Source organism: Procambarus clarkii, chromosome 71 (assembly GCF_040958095.1).
Source record: "Procambarus clarkii isolate CNS0578487 chromosome 71, FALCON_Pclarkii_2.0, whole genome shotgun sequence".
Lineage (NCBI taxonomy): Eukaryota > Metazoa > Arthropoda > Malacostraca > Decapoda > Cambaridae > Procambarus > Procambarus clarkii.
This window is the reverse complement of record NC_091220.1, coordinates 21910616-21925667: the sequence shown is the minus strand read 5'-3', so window position 1 is coordinate 21925667 and position 15052 is coordinate 21910616. Positions and strand designations below refer to the sequence as shown.

At 34.4% G+C, this 15052-nt stretch overlaps 1 protein-coding gene and 1 pseudogene across 1 annotated transcript; both read right to left on the bottom strand.

Moving 5' to 3' along the window:
* Positions 1 to 4243: 4243 nt before the first annotated feature.
* LOC138356286 (uncharacterized) lies at positions 4244 to 6010 on the bottom strand (annotated as a pseudogene).
* A 2461-nt stretch (positions 6011 to 8471) lies between these two features.
* Positions 8472 to 14703, bottom strand: LOC138356285 (uncharacterized). The gene is made up of 3 exons (XM_069312261.1): positions 13896 to 14703; positions 9674 to 9766; positions 8472 to 8476 (listed from the first exon to the last, which is right to left on the bottom strand). Exons 1-3 carry the CDS (start codon positions 14701 to 14703, stop codon positions 8472 to 8474), a joined length of 906 nt encoding a protein of 301 aa, XP_069168362.1.
* Between the last annotated feature and the right edge of the window lie 349 nt (positions 14704 to 15052).

Genomic DNA, 15052 nt, shown 5'->3' with positions numbered 1-15052 from the left:
TTTTTTCACTCTCGCATTCATTACATTTTTTATTCAAATGAGCTATTGTTTGTTTTTGTTGATTCTGACTCTTAAGAGGATATGTTTCAGTTATTAATTTAATATATCGATCAGAGATAGTAAACAAATGAAGCATTTTATTCAATAATAAAATTATTCTTTTATCATCATCATTCACAACAACAAAATTGTTAATAAGAGTTTTTATGAATATACGTTCTCTAAAACCCGAGGAACCATTGTCTGGGAATGTTATAGTATTCAAGATTATTTTACCAATTTCACTCATTTTTTTTTTTAAATTATTGATTTAATATAATTCTACGATTAGGTGACAAAAATTAAGCAAGAAAAAGAAGGATGAGTGGGGCTTCATTTTCAAACAGGTAAAAGAAATTATTTATTTATTTACCTGATTCTCATAGAAATTGTAGGGGACGATGGATTGAGAGAATTAATTGGAGGAGGAGGAGGAGATGGTGAGTGTGTTGAGTACGTAGGAGGAGATAGTGGTTTCGGAAAAGGAACTTTTTTGGATGCTCCATTCCCTTATACCCCTTCTCAACATAGAAATTTGTCTCTCCTGTTCTTTAAACATTTTATACAAAACTGACAAATTTTGTTGAATAATATGGTTTTCATGTTTCAGCTTATTAATATTCAGCAATACTTGCTGTTGTGTTCTGGGTCCTGCTAATTTCGGAGGCAATGGGTCCACTGGAACTGTAGCAGCGAAAGTGGATGTTCTGCTTAAGTCTAAAATGACTCCTATGTTATAGGCACTGCCTGAGACACGTACTAATGACCTTGACAATTGCATGTCATCAAATTCATATGGTGCAACCATTATGAAAAACAGTATGTGCTCTCTAATTTTATATGATCAATTGTTATCCACTTCCCTAGAAATAAACTTCCAACAGAAAAAAGGTGGTTGTAGACCAGTTGATGGACAGATTGGTTGGGTGGTTGTAGATCAGTTGACAGACAAGTTGGTTGATTGGCTTGACCAGTTTGTGGAATGGTTGTTTGCTTCTTCAGTTCCGCCAGAGATTGAGTAGTACTGCAACTACCACTGCTTGTTTGTTCACTTTCACTGTCTAGAAAGTTATATCAAGAGGTAGTATGTAGTGTAGTGTGCTTGGATTGCGACTCTACCACTAATTAATCCATAAACTGTGTTCTGCTGCAGGCTACCTTAGTGACACTTTTATACTACCTTAAAGACAAAAAAAAAAATATCTATTTTGAAAGGATACACACACACACACACACACACACACACATTGGTATAACTAAACTACAACTTTTCCTCATCTGAGATTATATCTGGGGAAAGGAATAATATTTCGTCAATAATAATTATAAGGTATTTATTATAGGAATAATAAGATTTGAAATTCATATATTTCCAGCCGGATTGATAGATAGGATACATTATGTTATGCAAATGGTCTAAGATCATCCTTATTACTGTAGGTGTGGACATATTTTTGTATCCAACTCAACTTTCTTGACGATGATGTTTTCTAATTTCTTAGAAGAGTCTTGGGTATGAAGTATTATCAATATGGTTTCCCTTAGCACCTTCAGCCGCCAGCACATCTGTACGTTCATTTCCATAAATTCCAACATGTTAGGCTTTGCAGTATTGCTCTCGAATCGTACATATCATATCATTATCACACATCTAAAACATTCTTTACTATGATATAATTGTTTTAATAGTATATTTTATCTCAGCTCTACAAATTGGACATGTGGATATGTTTGATGCACATTTGAAACAAGTGCATATGTGCTTACAAGGTAAAAACATTAACTCTCTCTCATTCTCCATACAAATCTTACACTCAATCACTCTGTGTCTAATTGTACCTTCTGACTTTGGGAGAGCGGCAACTTGATCAGTTATTCTACCAAATAATGATTGTGGGTTAGAATCACCAGACATTGGTGGGCTTGGGACAACATCAACTTCAGTCAATGTCAATTCATCAACTATTGTAGATTCTACTTGCTGATTGGGATAAGAAGCCAACTCAGTTCCATCAGACATTGGTTGGCTTGGGACAACATCAACTTCAGCCAATGCCAATTCATCTACTATAGGCTGTACTAAAGTTGTAGATGATTCTACTTGTTGGTTTTGGTCAGAAGCCAACTCAGTTCCATCAGACATTGGTTGGCTTGGGACAACATCAACTTCAGCCAATGCCAATTCATCTACTATAGGCTGTATTAAAGTTGTAGATGATTCTACTTGTTGGTTTGTGTCAGAAGCCAACTCATTTCCATCAGACATTGGTGGGCTTGGGACAACATCAACTTCAGCCAATGCCAATTTATTTACTAGACGTTTTCTAACTTCGTCTTCTATGTACTGTAAGACTGCTTCAATAAATGACTCAATGTTAAAGAAAGGTAACCCCTTCTCTTTGAGTTGATTATGATACGTTGTCATCACATGATCTTCCTGGAAACCCATTGAAATAAGGTGCTTAGTTATGTCTAGTTCCTTAATAAGTTTGTGTTGATCTTCATTGATATGGGTTATTGAAGGGTTTGTCTCATAAGGTGGCCTTTCCCCTTGAACCTGAAAAAAAAGAATAAAGTTAATGTTACAAATGGCTTTTATAAAGATTATAATAATAGTCAACCTTCATTTCAAGTTACTGTAGCTGACATACCTGATTAATGAATTCTTTTCCTTTCGTCAAGAAGAGGAAGGTACACTCTGGGTACCAGCGAGCATGTTCATCCCAAGGTATATCATCCGTTTCCCAGTTTCGAAGTCCATTCCCACAATGATAACAGCGCACATGATCACTTAAACCACAATAGAAGAATCCAGCTTCTGACAACTCAGTTGGTTTCTGTGTTACACGTTCAGGCCAATTGTTAAAGCTTGCTAGGCGACTTTCAAGTGTTAAGTAGTCTTTTCGCTTGGCGATGGTATGCTGGTGAACTCCATTGTCTGTCATTGGACTTAGACCACAGACATCTATTCCTTGTCTATAGGACGAATTTTTACTATTTCTCAGTGGAACGGAATAACCCTCGAATTTTTCATTAAATATCAGTGGAAAATTTCCCACTGGTTGGTTTCGAATGAATGGACAATGGGGAAAGTGCCGCTGATGTTCGCCTCTGGGAGTGTCTCCTCTTTTCCAGGCACCAACAATGCCTCGACAAAAGACACAAGCAACGTGGTCATTTGTTCGCAGGTAGTAAAAGCCATCACGAGCCAAATCAGATGGTTCTAACCATTCAAGTGGCCAATCTATGTAGGTATTCAAACGTTCCTTTTCAAACCGTAAACTGTCATATGAATGAAACTTCTTAGAAATAGATCTTTTCACGTTCTGATTAAATGTGCATTCTGGTTTCTCTTTCTTATGTAAAGCAATGATTCTATTTTCATCTTGGTTTACGTTCGTGGCATCAATTTGAAAATGGCACATTGAACATTCTAAAAGATTTGCTTAATGAGTATAATAGAAACCCGCCTTTGCAAGTACCTGACTGTTTACACTGAAGTTACAGTCCTTAAAAGTCTCCAAACGATTTTTTCTTCTCTCATTGCTATGAAAACAAAATGTGAGTGTTGTATTAGACTAACTAGTTAGTGACTGAGAGAGGCATCTCTCTCTCTCTCTCTTTATATAATACACAATCTCCCTCCCCCCTCCTACCCCTCCTCCTCCTCCTCCTTCTCCTCCTCCTCTTCCTGTTGACTCATAGACTTAAAATTGGGACTATAGAGTTTATCAGCTAAAATCCTTTACCAAATCCCTTAGTAAAAAGCTGAAATAATGGTAAGAAAAATATAGGGAACCAAGTGGAAATTCTGTGATAAAAATAGAAATTTTAATTGTGAAAATTTTACTACATTTTTTACACAGATTTTTTTCTCAACCTAGGCGCCCCCCCCCCCAAAAAAAAAAAAATCACGTCCCAGATAAAAAAAATACTACTACCTAACTATATATTACTTATTTTTACTGATGAACACTTTATATATCATGTGTAAATCAATACAAACTCCAGTCTAAAAGATGTCATCCCTACCACAGGTGTTACTAGAAAACATATTTTAATTAATTGTCCCTAGTCCACTTCTCGACAGTAATGAAGACGTTAATTTGTCTCTATAGACTTCTAAAGATGATCAAGACGAAAATGTGTAACTGAGTTGGTTGTTTTCCCAATGCCTTCCACTGTATAATAAAGTTAATGGTAACTAACCACCTAATTCTTCTTCATCATCTTCAAAATTGTCAGTCAAATTTTTTTCAACAAGAAACTTGCTCCATTTTGTTGGAAATTGGGGCCTAATATTTTCCACAGCAATATGTTTTTTTTCTACTTTTTCATTTAGCCACTGTAGAAAACTTGTCCCCATTTCCTGAAAGTAATGATAATTATTTATTTATTAGTGTTATAAATCCCTTATTTTTCAACCTAATTTTTCAAATAATTAATTTCTTAAGAGGGTCTTTTTATGACAACAAAGTAGGTAGGTGCTTTACCCATCATACTCACCTTACATCTTTGTAAAATATAAATCGAGAACTTGAGCCATTTCTGAATTTCATTTAGTCGTAATTGAGTTAAGTGAATATTATTCTCTAAACTCCAATTTTGCTTGTTTTTTTCCTTGGATAAAAAACAATAAACTGCTTTTTCCCTCAAGGCTCTCAGTATTACATACCATCTTGTTTTTACTTTTATCATTCCAATTGTTTCTTCATTCTCATTTAGAAAATAAAAAATTTCACCTTCTTTGTAAAAATCACTTCGCACCTGTAAAAAATAATTTAATAATATAGTTTCATAAAAGAAATTGTATTGAAAAATGTGACAATATAAATTGGAACTTCCTTGTATAATAGACTTTTTGTTAGCCTACCTTATTCTGGTGTTTCACTACATCTTTAGCTTCAATTATTTAATAGGCAGGAGATGTAAAGCCTAATGCCGTAAACAGGTTGAGTGTGTAGTGTGGAGGTAATGCAAGAAGGCTAGTCTCTTCATATTCGTTGCACAATGGAGTAAAACAGATAACGTTGAGTTGATGCTTATCCAAGTGACTGAGGTTAACAATATGTTGGTTGTCATGTTGAAGAAGCTCACACACAGCTGTACATTTAGTATAGTGTAAGATACTATATACCAAATGTCGATTGATAATATCCATATTATTCAATGTATCCCACAGTGATCTGGCCACAACCTTAGCAACAACATAACGTTCTCCATCATACCGCTCAATGTCTTCCCTTTCTCCAATTAACATATGAACACTTTTACTCCCAGTAATTAAAAAAAAATTTACCATTAATGTATCTGCCACTGAAATGAGCTGATTCACCATTCACTTTAGTCATACAAACTACTTTAGAAGTAGTAGTACTGGGATCTTCTAAGCAATATTGTTTCCATAGATCATTTGTTTCCGGTTGTTTATCATCCTCATCACCAATACCACCAGTAAATTTTTTATTGGCAAAGATCACTAAATCAAACTGTCCCTTAAACTCCAAGAGTGTTACACCACTAGGAACATTTTTTCGAACTTCCGGATCATTGTTGTAGATTGTGTCATCAGGGCCATAGCAGTTGACCTTTATGTCATGAAGCATAGCAGGGTCGTCTTCAGGGGATAGGATTCCATGTGGGACATTTGCACTTATTCTTTTTATCTTCTTTTTTTCTTTCAATGTTTTTAAAAGATTTTCATACCTACAAACAAAAGAAAAAAAAAGAGTAAATAATAAGTAATAATTTGTTGGGGTATGGATATTATAAAAATATATACATGATATATATTATTAACATATTATAATAATGATACTTACAATTCCGAAGACTTTAAACTGTTTTCAGCATAACAAATCATCTTCTGAAATGATGCTCCAAATGTATCTGGAAGTTTTTCTTTCATCTTTTTTTGGTATATGTTATCAAGGGTCATCATTAACATATTTATAGAAAGTGGTGAATCCATAGTTGTTGTATATGTCAACAATGAAATAATATTAAATAGTTATCACTATGGACATATGCATGCTGCATCAGACCACTTAACACTGAGGTAATAATACTGGGCATAACGCTTTTATATACTTGAAGGCGATTTAACTATGCTTTATGGGAAGACGCATTCGGGCCTGCACACCCCACACCTCACCCCTCCCCCTCCTCCTCCTCCTCCTACTCCTCAAGTCAGAATTGAAAAGATATATATAAAAGAATTCAACTGTCAGTTACAACCCTAGTCCTCTGCTGTATCTAGTGAGTCCAATTTGATAATATAATAAGATAATATAATTATATTGACCTAGTTTGGGTAAGGTAGGGTCTTGTTTGGTCTTATTTATATAGCAGGCCCAACACGACGTTCTGGCTACTTAAATCTCTAATTATTAGTCCTGCATCACCTTATACTATCTTAGATAAAAATGTTGATTGATCAGTTAAGTTACATATGCCTTAACATATTTTTTTTTTTTTTACATTCACAGATTTGAAATAGATCACCATTATGACTGATACTAACGAGACAACAGCAAATTTTGAAAATGATAAGACTCTGAGTGAACCCAACCCTACAGGCAAAGCAATGAACCCCAATGAAATATGGGAAGCTGAATCTGTAAAGATTAAACCCAACCCTACTAACCCCAATGAAATATGGAAATTTGAATCTGTAAAGATTATGTTAATAAAACTTGAAGAAATACTACTAAAGTGGGGAATAAAATATGAATTATTCATGAGACAAAATAATGGAGTCAAGCTTGAAAATACCTATCAAGTGATTTTGATGTCGAAGGCCTCATCACAGGAAAAAATTGAAATAAACCATATTAAAGTAGTATTTCAAGATGATGAATTGGTTTTGTTTAATGGGTGTGATGACAACTTAAGTTACCACCTGAAAAAACACAAATATGTTGTGTGTGAGTATACCCTCATCCAATTAACTATCCGTAGTTTTTTTAAATATGAAGAAAAATTACCCACTACTTTGTACATACGAATTTTTAAAGATGAATGGGCATCCAGCCCAGCGTGGGATAATCGGGTGAAGTAACTTTACACACAAAATTTAATGATTATTTCCTCGGCTCCAAATAGATGTTTTCCTCACCAACTTCAATGGAAGAATCACTTGATATATCAATGAGATAGCTTAAATATCATGTCTCCAAAAAGCTATAAATGTCTCCTGTCCCCCCTCCCCTCTATTTGGAGGAGGTGGGTGCAAGGCGTCGTCCTCATTCACTCCAAACTCACCTTCACATGTCTAGACAGTCTTCACAATACCGACATATGACAACTTGTACTGACACTCACCAGAACTAGTGCCAGCCATACTGACATTATCATCTTACTTTTTAATTATACTACATCTATTCCCATTCTGGGCTCACTTTTTATTTAGTGAAAAATTACAGTGAAATAAAAAGGTGCCCCCATTCCCCTACCCATGTACACTAGAATAATAAAGGCAAAATTAAAAAAAAAATAAAGCAATTTATTTTATAATTCATACACACTTATTTAGTAAAAATTACAGTGGAATTAAAAATGAAATGAGGCAGCCTTCAACTGTTCGAAAGTTTTTTTTTTTTAAATCAGCAATCTCCTGCCAGAGGTTTGTATTCTTCTTCTTCAGGTCGGTGATGTACCCACGTCAGTCACTATGTCAGTCACTGTGCGGGAGTTTTGAATAACATTTGCTCTTTGGTCAAATTATAAATTAATATGACTTCCAAGTCGTTGCACATATCAGTTCCTCAAAAGAAAGGCGGGTTGTTTCAGCCTTCCAACTCTTTAATTTCATTTTTTAAATCATCAATCTCCTGCTTGAGATCGGTGTAGTACTGCTTCAGGTAGGTGATTATTTTTAACAACTCTTGCTCTATCATCTTCAATAGTGTGTTGTTCTGATTGATGTCGGTGTTGTTCTGCTTGATGTTGGTGATTATTTTGCTGATTAATTGTAACAACTCTTGGTCTGTCTTCAAAAATATTGTCTCGTTCTGCTTGATGATGTCGGTGTTGTTCTGCTTGAGGTTGGTGTTGTTCAGCTTGATGTCGTGGATTATTTGTAACAAATCTTTCTCTATCTTCAATATTAATTTATCCTCTTCCTCTTCCCAGCATAGTTTCAAGTTTTTTTTCAGCCTAGCTTGTGTCCTATTCTCCATCCTGGGGTTCATCTGAGGAGAGAGCATCTCGGACAACTTTTTCTTTGGAAGAGCAGCGAAGCTGGCCATCAGTGGATGTAATATAAGAGTGAGAGTGGTCGGCGGCAACGAATATTTATATATATGGCTCAACTGACACAGTACTGCTCCGGGCAACCAGCTATTACATTACTAGGTGGACTTCGCTGCCATGAGTTTGATCACATGGTTTTCAACACTTTATCTAAAATATCACTTTTAAAAATGTTGACTTCAACCTTCAACGGTCCAAAAAAATTTATTAAATCAGTATTCTTCTGCTTGAGGTTGGTGGTGTTCATCGTTTTTTCTAATCAATATTCTTTTGATTGAGGTGTATTGATGTTCTCTCTGTGACATCAATAAGCATTGTTTCAATTTTTTTTTCAGCGCAGCTTCTTTACCTTAACTTGTGGGCGACAGAAAGTTAATGAAATTGGGGAGTATGACTGCTACGGGACGCCGGGACGCCCACTCACGGATGCGATCCCACTATTGCTCGACACGGGTGCTTTTGGCTGCTGGGTTGAAGAAGTTACGTAAAAAAGTGAATTTGAATTTAAAATTGCCCAAATACTAGAAAAAGGTGGGGGCCTGGGAGCCGGAGAAATTATTTCGTGTATATTAATGATATTAAAACTGCCAAATTGAAATTGACCACAAAGACATCTCACGAATACGATCATAAGACATAATATATTATTTAGCATTGGTGGTTTTATTTTAAATCTTTAACAATGAGCAAAGAATGTAAAAAAAAAATATATATAATAATAATCTGTTGTTCTTTTGGTAAAATTTGGGATGTGGTAGGATAATAAAATAAATTGATTTGTGGAAATAATATAATACAATATAATATATTCAGTATCTCATTCTTTTACCTTTTTTTACCCCAATTATTTATTTAGAGTGACTAACAACTACTACTATTTTCTGATTGAACTGTCCATTCATGCTTATTTTGTAAAATCATTTTCTGGGGGAAATAAGCCACCACAATGCAGTTGTGGTCCAACAACATTCAGAAACCGGTTTCAAGGTTCTGCTATACAGGCATTCCTCATTTTTTTTCTCCAGTCTGTGTGATTTTATCCATGATGGCTTCGGTAAAAAAAATAAAAAAATAAAATGATAACTTCCGAATGGTCTGAACAACTTCTATCTTCCATTTAGTGTCTGTCACTTCGACATCTCTTTTTGGGAAGTTGCGGAGCTGTGTAGTAGCAAATAAGAAAGACATAAATATATTCTCTGCCGAATAAATTTTAACAGAGCATAGGAATTCACTAATTAAAAAAACTTTTAATCACAAAAAAATAAATAACGTACAACTGAAATTAAAAGGATTAATTTCAGTCCATCCTAGACTAACTAGGTCAGACCTAAAACGTCATAATTTTCACTTATTAGTAAAGTTAATTACAAATACATACCTGTGCCTGTTGTTGTCTCCTGACCGAAGACACGTTCCTCCACATTCTCCTGCTTCTCCAATTCCTCCCCTGACTTGGTGTCATCATCTCTATCTGAAGACCATGGCCATTTGATTTTTTCTGGAATCAAGCTTCCTTAATGCCTTTTCTTTCTTCTTCATCTTTCTCTTTATGGCCTTATTTAGTACCAAGCCCTTTAGTTTGTCAATGAACCGGTCACTTTCGAATGAGTCTGAGGACGACGATGAGGACGACGATAAAGACGATAATGAGGAAGAAGATGACCTTGCTTTTACCGTTGATTCAACCAAACAAGACATATGCTCATAAGACAGATGCAGCTTGGCCTCTTTCAGCTTGTTCTTTTGCTTCCCCAGAAGAGTTAGTAGTTATCTCGAAACCCTTCATCAGTTCGGAAACAAGGGGTGGGGGAGGATTGAGGGAGGAAAGAACGAATAACAATAAATTAAAATTACTATTATAATTGTGTTTTACTGTAGTATAATGAATAAAAAATCAATCTCTAAATGTCAATTTACCTGAAAGAGACAAATAATTACAAGTCAATCATTTTACACTATGCTCTCTTTATATGTTTCCAAATGGCTTAGGAAGTGGTATATTCTGACTTGTTCCTGCAGCTGAGATAGCTGGCTGTACCTGATCATTGCGCACATAAGTAGTTAATGTAGGTACTATAACAATAAGAAATAGGGTGTGTGGTTTTTTTATGATTTGATTCATAAACTGAACTGGTAAGGAATTGATTATTGAAGCGTGTTGTTATGAAATTCTTGCTGGACTAGATGACTGCATATGGATCAACAGTTATACTGTAATGACGCCCGCCACTACCCTACTGAATGATAAACTGCTTAATTTCAGTAGACTGTATTGAACCTTACTTGACACCTGACACTGGAGCTGGAGAGGGAGCAAGGGGTTGTGACTCTTAAATAGGCAGAAATTCTCCTTTTATACCACTATCCCATCCCCCTCCCTCCACCATAGGTTGCTGAATCAATACAAGTTATTTTAATTAATATTTTCTATATTTTTATTAATATAGGCCGATTACTAAATTCTAATTCTGATTATTTTGTTACATCATAAACACATAATTTAATGGATAAGTAGTATATAATCAAAGGCTGAATGTTTTCTTAAAATCTTTCTATTCTCTTTCCCTCTTTTTTTGGAGTAGAGTTAATTTGCCTACTCCCCGACCTGCTACTCCTTTTTTTATTTTTTTTTATTATTCACCCCCCCCCCCCTAAAAAAAAGTCCTTTTTATCATCCTTCTTTTCGTCTAGCATTATTACATCCTCTTCTATTTCCTTTTCATCCTCCTTCTTTTCTTCTAGCACTATTGAACTAGTGTCATTTATTGGTTTAATATCCTCCTTCTTTACCTTCAACTGATGAACTGGTGTCATTTATTGGATTAATATCAACTTCCTCTTCCAATTGCTTTCCATCTGTTCCTCTCCTATTCATGAACTGTTTTCCTCTTTGATTCTTTTTCAGAGTCAATATTTCATTTTTTCGTCTGTCTTGGGTATTTAATTTTGATCATTGTTTGGCATCTTTTTGTTTTGTCCCCGAATCTGTTGTTTTATATGTTTTTGATGTTTTTGTTGTTTCCTGTGATGAAACTTTCTGAGAGGAAATTGTTTTTAAAATGATTTCATCGCCGATTACCTTTAAATACTTCTTTATTATTTGTGTTTCAATAAACCATTTCTTTTCTTGTTCAATATCATCACTGTTCAATAATGTAAGTAATTTTAAATTGTTATCCTTGTTATCAATAGACACTATTTGGTTTTTGTAAATTTCATCGTCGTTAATGTTAATTTTTTCTCCAGTGTTAAACCCTTAATATTATATATAATGGGAAAAACAGAGGGGGTTTTAATAGCTTTCTTTATATTTTGGGAGTTTAATAAAGCTTTTTTCATAGTATCGATATCATATAGGTTTTGTGAAAAATGTAGGTTTAATTGAATAGAAGGCATAAGAATTTTATCGTTTATTACCGTAACAAGATTTTTATAGAAATGGGCGCAGAATATAAGTTTAGAAATATGATTCAAAAGAGAATAGAATAATTGTTTCATTTCATTTTTGGCAACACTATTCCTACAAAATATTTCTTTTACTTTAATCTGATCGAATGCTAATAACAAATACTTTTTTCAGCACTTCTCTGATAGGTAAGCATCGAGTTCATTAATAATAGTTCTGATAATAGAAGTGAACTTTTCTACTAGAGTTTCATCATAGTCTGAAGAAACATCAATTGTATTAATCATCGACAAATGTATTTTCGATTCTTTTAATTCAGAAGTCATGACTAACATTTTAGAATTCATTTCTTTATTAGTTTGTTTTAATACCGAATTTTCTGATTCCTGCATTTGTTGAATGGCTAATATTTTAGAAGTATCACCATATGATTTGGGAATCACTTGCAAGATAATTACATAAAAGTGTTTTATATATCGTATGCTAAAATCTTTTTTAATTTCGTTCTGATAAATTGTATATATAATTGTAATAAAAGTATATACCTTTATAACTTCATAATTTGTTTCTTTTGTATATTTGTATAAATCCGCAAGTTGTTCTATTATCTTTTCTTTAACTAAATCCATAGATGCAAGTTCATCTACTAACATTTTAACCAAATAATTTGGTTCTTGTAACTGACGCTTTAAAACAACATTTAAATCAACATAAGGCATTAATTCTTTTTTGTGTTTTTCTACTATTTCATCAGTAATATTATTTTTGAAACTATTTAGTATATGATTAAATAACCCTCTTTCTTCCTCGTTAGTAAATAATATATTTGCCATATTTTCCGGTTGTAGATCATTATTATTATAATTACTATTGTTAATAATGTCATTTAACTTAGCAATTCTATTTGTGTGTTCTTGTCGAATATAATTCTTGTGTTCTGTATTAAAATGATCAATAATCTTTATTATTATTTTTTCAATTAGTTTATTTGTTTCACTTGAATAACTATTATTTATAAACAATATATTTGAAAAACATTCAGTTATATCATCATTTGATTATATAAATTTTTTAAAAAGTTAGTAAATAATGTATTAATAAAATTATTTATTGTGTTTATATTCGCCAATAATTCTTTATATTTATTTAGCATTTGGTCCTGAAGTTGTTTATAAGTTTCTTCTTCTTGTTGATGTTTCTCAAATTCTTTTGTTTGGAGTGTTACGGCCCTCTCGGGACGCAACGGGGTCCTTACTCTGATGTTGTTAGAGGAAGATATAATGTATCCGTTCCCAAGCCAGTAGTGGCTATCAAGGGATGAGATCCGTGACGCAAGTAACTTAAAGGGAGTAGGGAAAGAAAGTTAAGAACTTAATATAATATAATGTCCGTCACCAATAAATAATATATAAAACGGTTACACAAGGGGGGGGGGGGGTATTAACACTATACAAGGGGATTAATCCATAATCGTTGTCTGCTGAAGACGCTGGTGCTACAACTCTCGGTGCTGAGTCCTTGGTGCTTTCTTCGTGGCCTCACGACGTGTCCTCTGAGAATGCCGAGCCTACCCGGGCCACAGGTCAGCCAAAACACAGGTCCACTGGGGGCACCGCCGTGGAGGCCGTCAACCACACGTCCAGCAGGTCTGCTGGCAGGTTCTGAGCCAACAAGGCTGGTACGGCCACTCCACGAACGATAAAAGGGGAACGCCCTAGACAGGAGCCTCGTGTGACAACACAAGTCATTCTCCTGTCTTCAGTACCCCAGTGGATGATCGTCTCCAACAGTCGGTCCCGGGTAAATCCTTTTACTGCCACTCCACTGGCAGGCTAACACACCACAGTGTTCTTCCGGGGGGATGACTTCACAACAGCTGCTGCAAGGTTCAAGGTATGGAGACTGGCTGCCTCGGGTAGACTGACTCCACTTCCATCACAGTGGTCCCAGGTCGGCTCTGTAAGCAGACACGTCATCAATAACCGGGACACTAATACACCTCACTTACGGGCTCGGGCACAAACACCTGACGTATCCAGTCCATAGATGGCGCTGTCGTCGGAGCACCACCTCACCAGAGGTCAGGAGTGGCGGTGTTGAGCGCGGAACCAGACTGGAAACTGGTCCTCGAGGCCAGTACACGCTGTCCTCACCAGGTGTCGTCGTCCGTTTGGCGGGGGTTTCGGGAGCTGACCCACAGATGGCGTGGTTGTCACTGCTCCAGGCTCGGACGCTGGATCCGGGTTCGTAACATGGAGTGATAATAACTCCTCATATTGTCGTTGATGGGCTAGTTTTTGTTCCTCAAGTTGTTTCATATAGGTTTTTTCTAGTTCATGTTTTTCATAGTTACATTTCTCAAGTTCATTTTTGTAAGTTTCTTCTAGTTGATATTTTTCATTAAGCCGCTTTAGATTAAAAAATTCTATTTGTTTTTGTTTTTCATTTATTTCTCGTTTACAAGTTTCAGTTATATCAATCTTTATTTTTTTATCACTTTCGCAATCGTTTAAAGAACTCTTTAACTCGGTAATATATCTATAAGTTTGAGTTAATTCTTCATTTATTCTATTTATTTTTTGTGTTTGTTCAGATAATTGTGTGGTACATATTTGTAGTTTTTTATTGAGTTCAACATTTTTAGATTTTATTTCAGTATTATTTGAATTAGTTAGAATATGTAACTGTTTAATTTGATTACCTAATTCTGTTATTTGTTTGTCTTTTTCTGTTAGTTGTTTGTCTTTTTCTATATTTCTATTATCTAATTCTTTTATTTGTTTGTCTTTTTCCTCTATTTTATCTTCACGTTCTTTTAATTGACCTAAATACAATACTTGGGTTTTCAATTCTTCTTCATATTCATTATTGTCAATTTCTATTTTGTTTATTATATTTTTTTGTTTTTCTATTTCAGTTGTAAACTTGTCAACTTGTTTATTTAAGTCGATTATTTCGCGTTCTTTTTCTGCTATCGCAGTCTCTAGGAAATTTTTTTCCATATTACACTCATCATATTGTTTATTTAATAAAGCTATGGTTTCCTTTTGTTGATATTGACTTTTAATAAGAGGATATGTTTTAGTTATTAATTTTATGTATCGATCAGATAGATCAAATAAATGAAACAATTTATTTAGTAATATGATTGTTCTTGTTTCATCATCATCTTTAGCAGAAACATTGTTTAAATAAGTTTTTATATTTATACGTTCTCTTAAACCTGAGGTCCCATCCTCAGGGAAATGTACCATACTCAAGATTGTTTTAACAATTTCACTCATTTTTTATGGGGTGAGAAAAAAATACCTATTTTGAAGTCCAATGTTAATTTTATCTTATTGAAATGAA

What these genes read in the sequence shown, in the direction of transcription:
- LOC138356285 (XM_069312261.1), bottom strand. Translation starts at nt 14,703, where the DNA reads ATGGAAAAAAATTTCCTAGAGACTGCGATAGCAGAAAAAGAACGCGAA. An exon ending in GACAACCACGCCATCTGTGG is followed by an intron (nt 9,767 to 13,895) that starts GTCAGCTCCCGA and finishes CATGGTCTTCAG; the next exon opens with ATAGAGATGATGACACCAAG.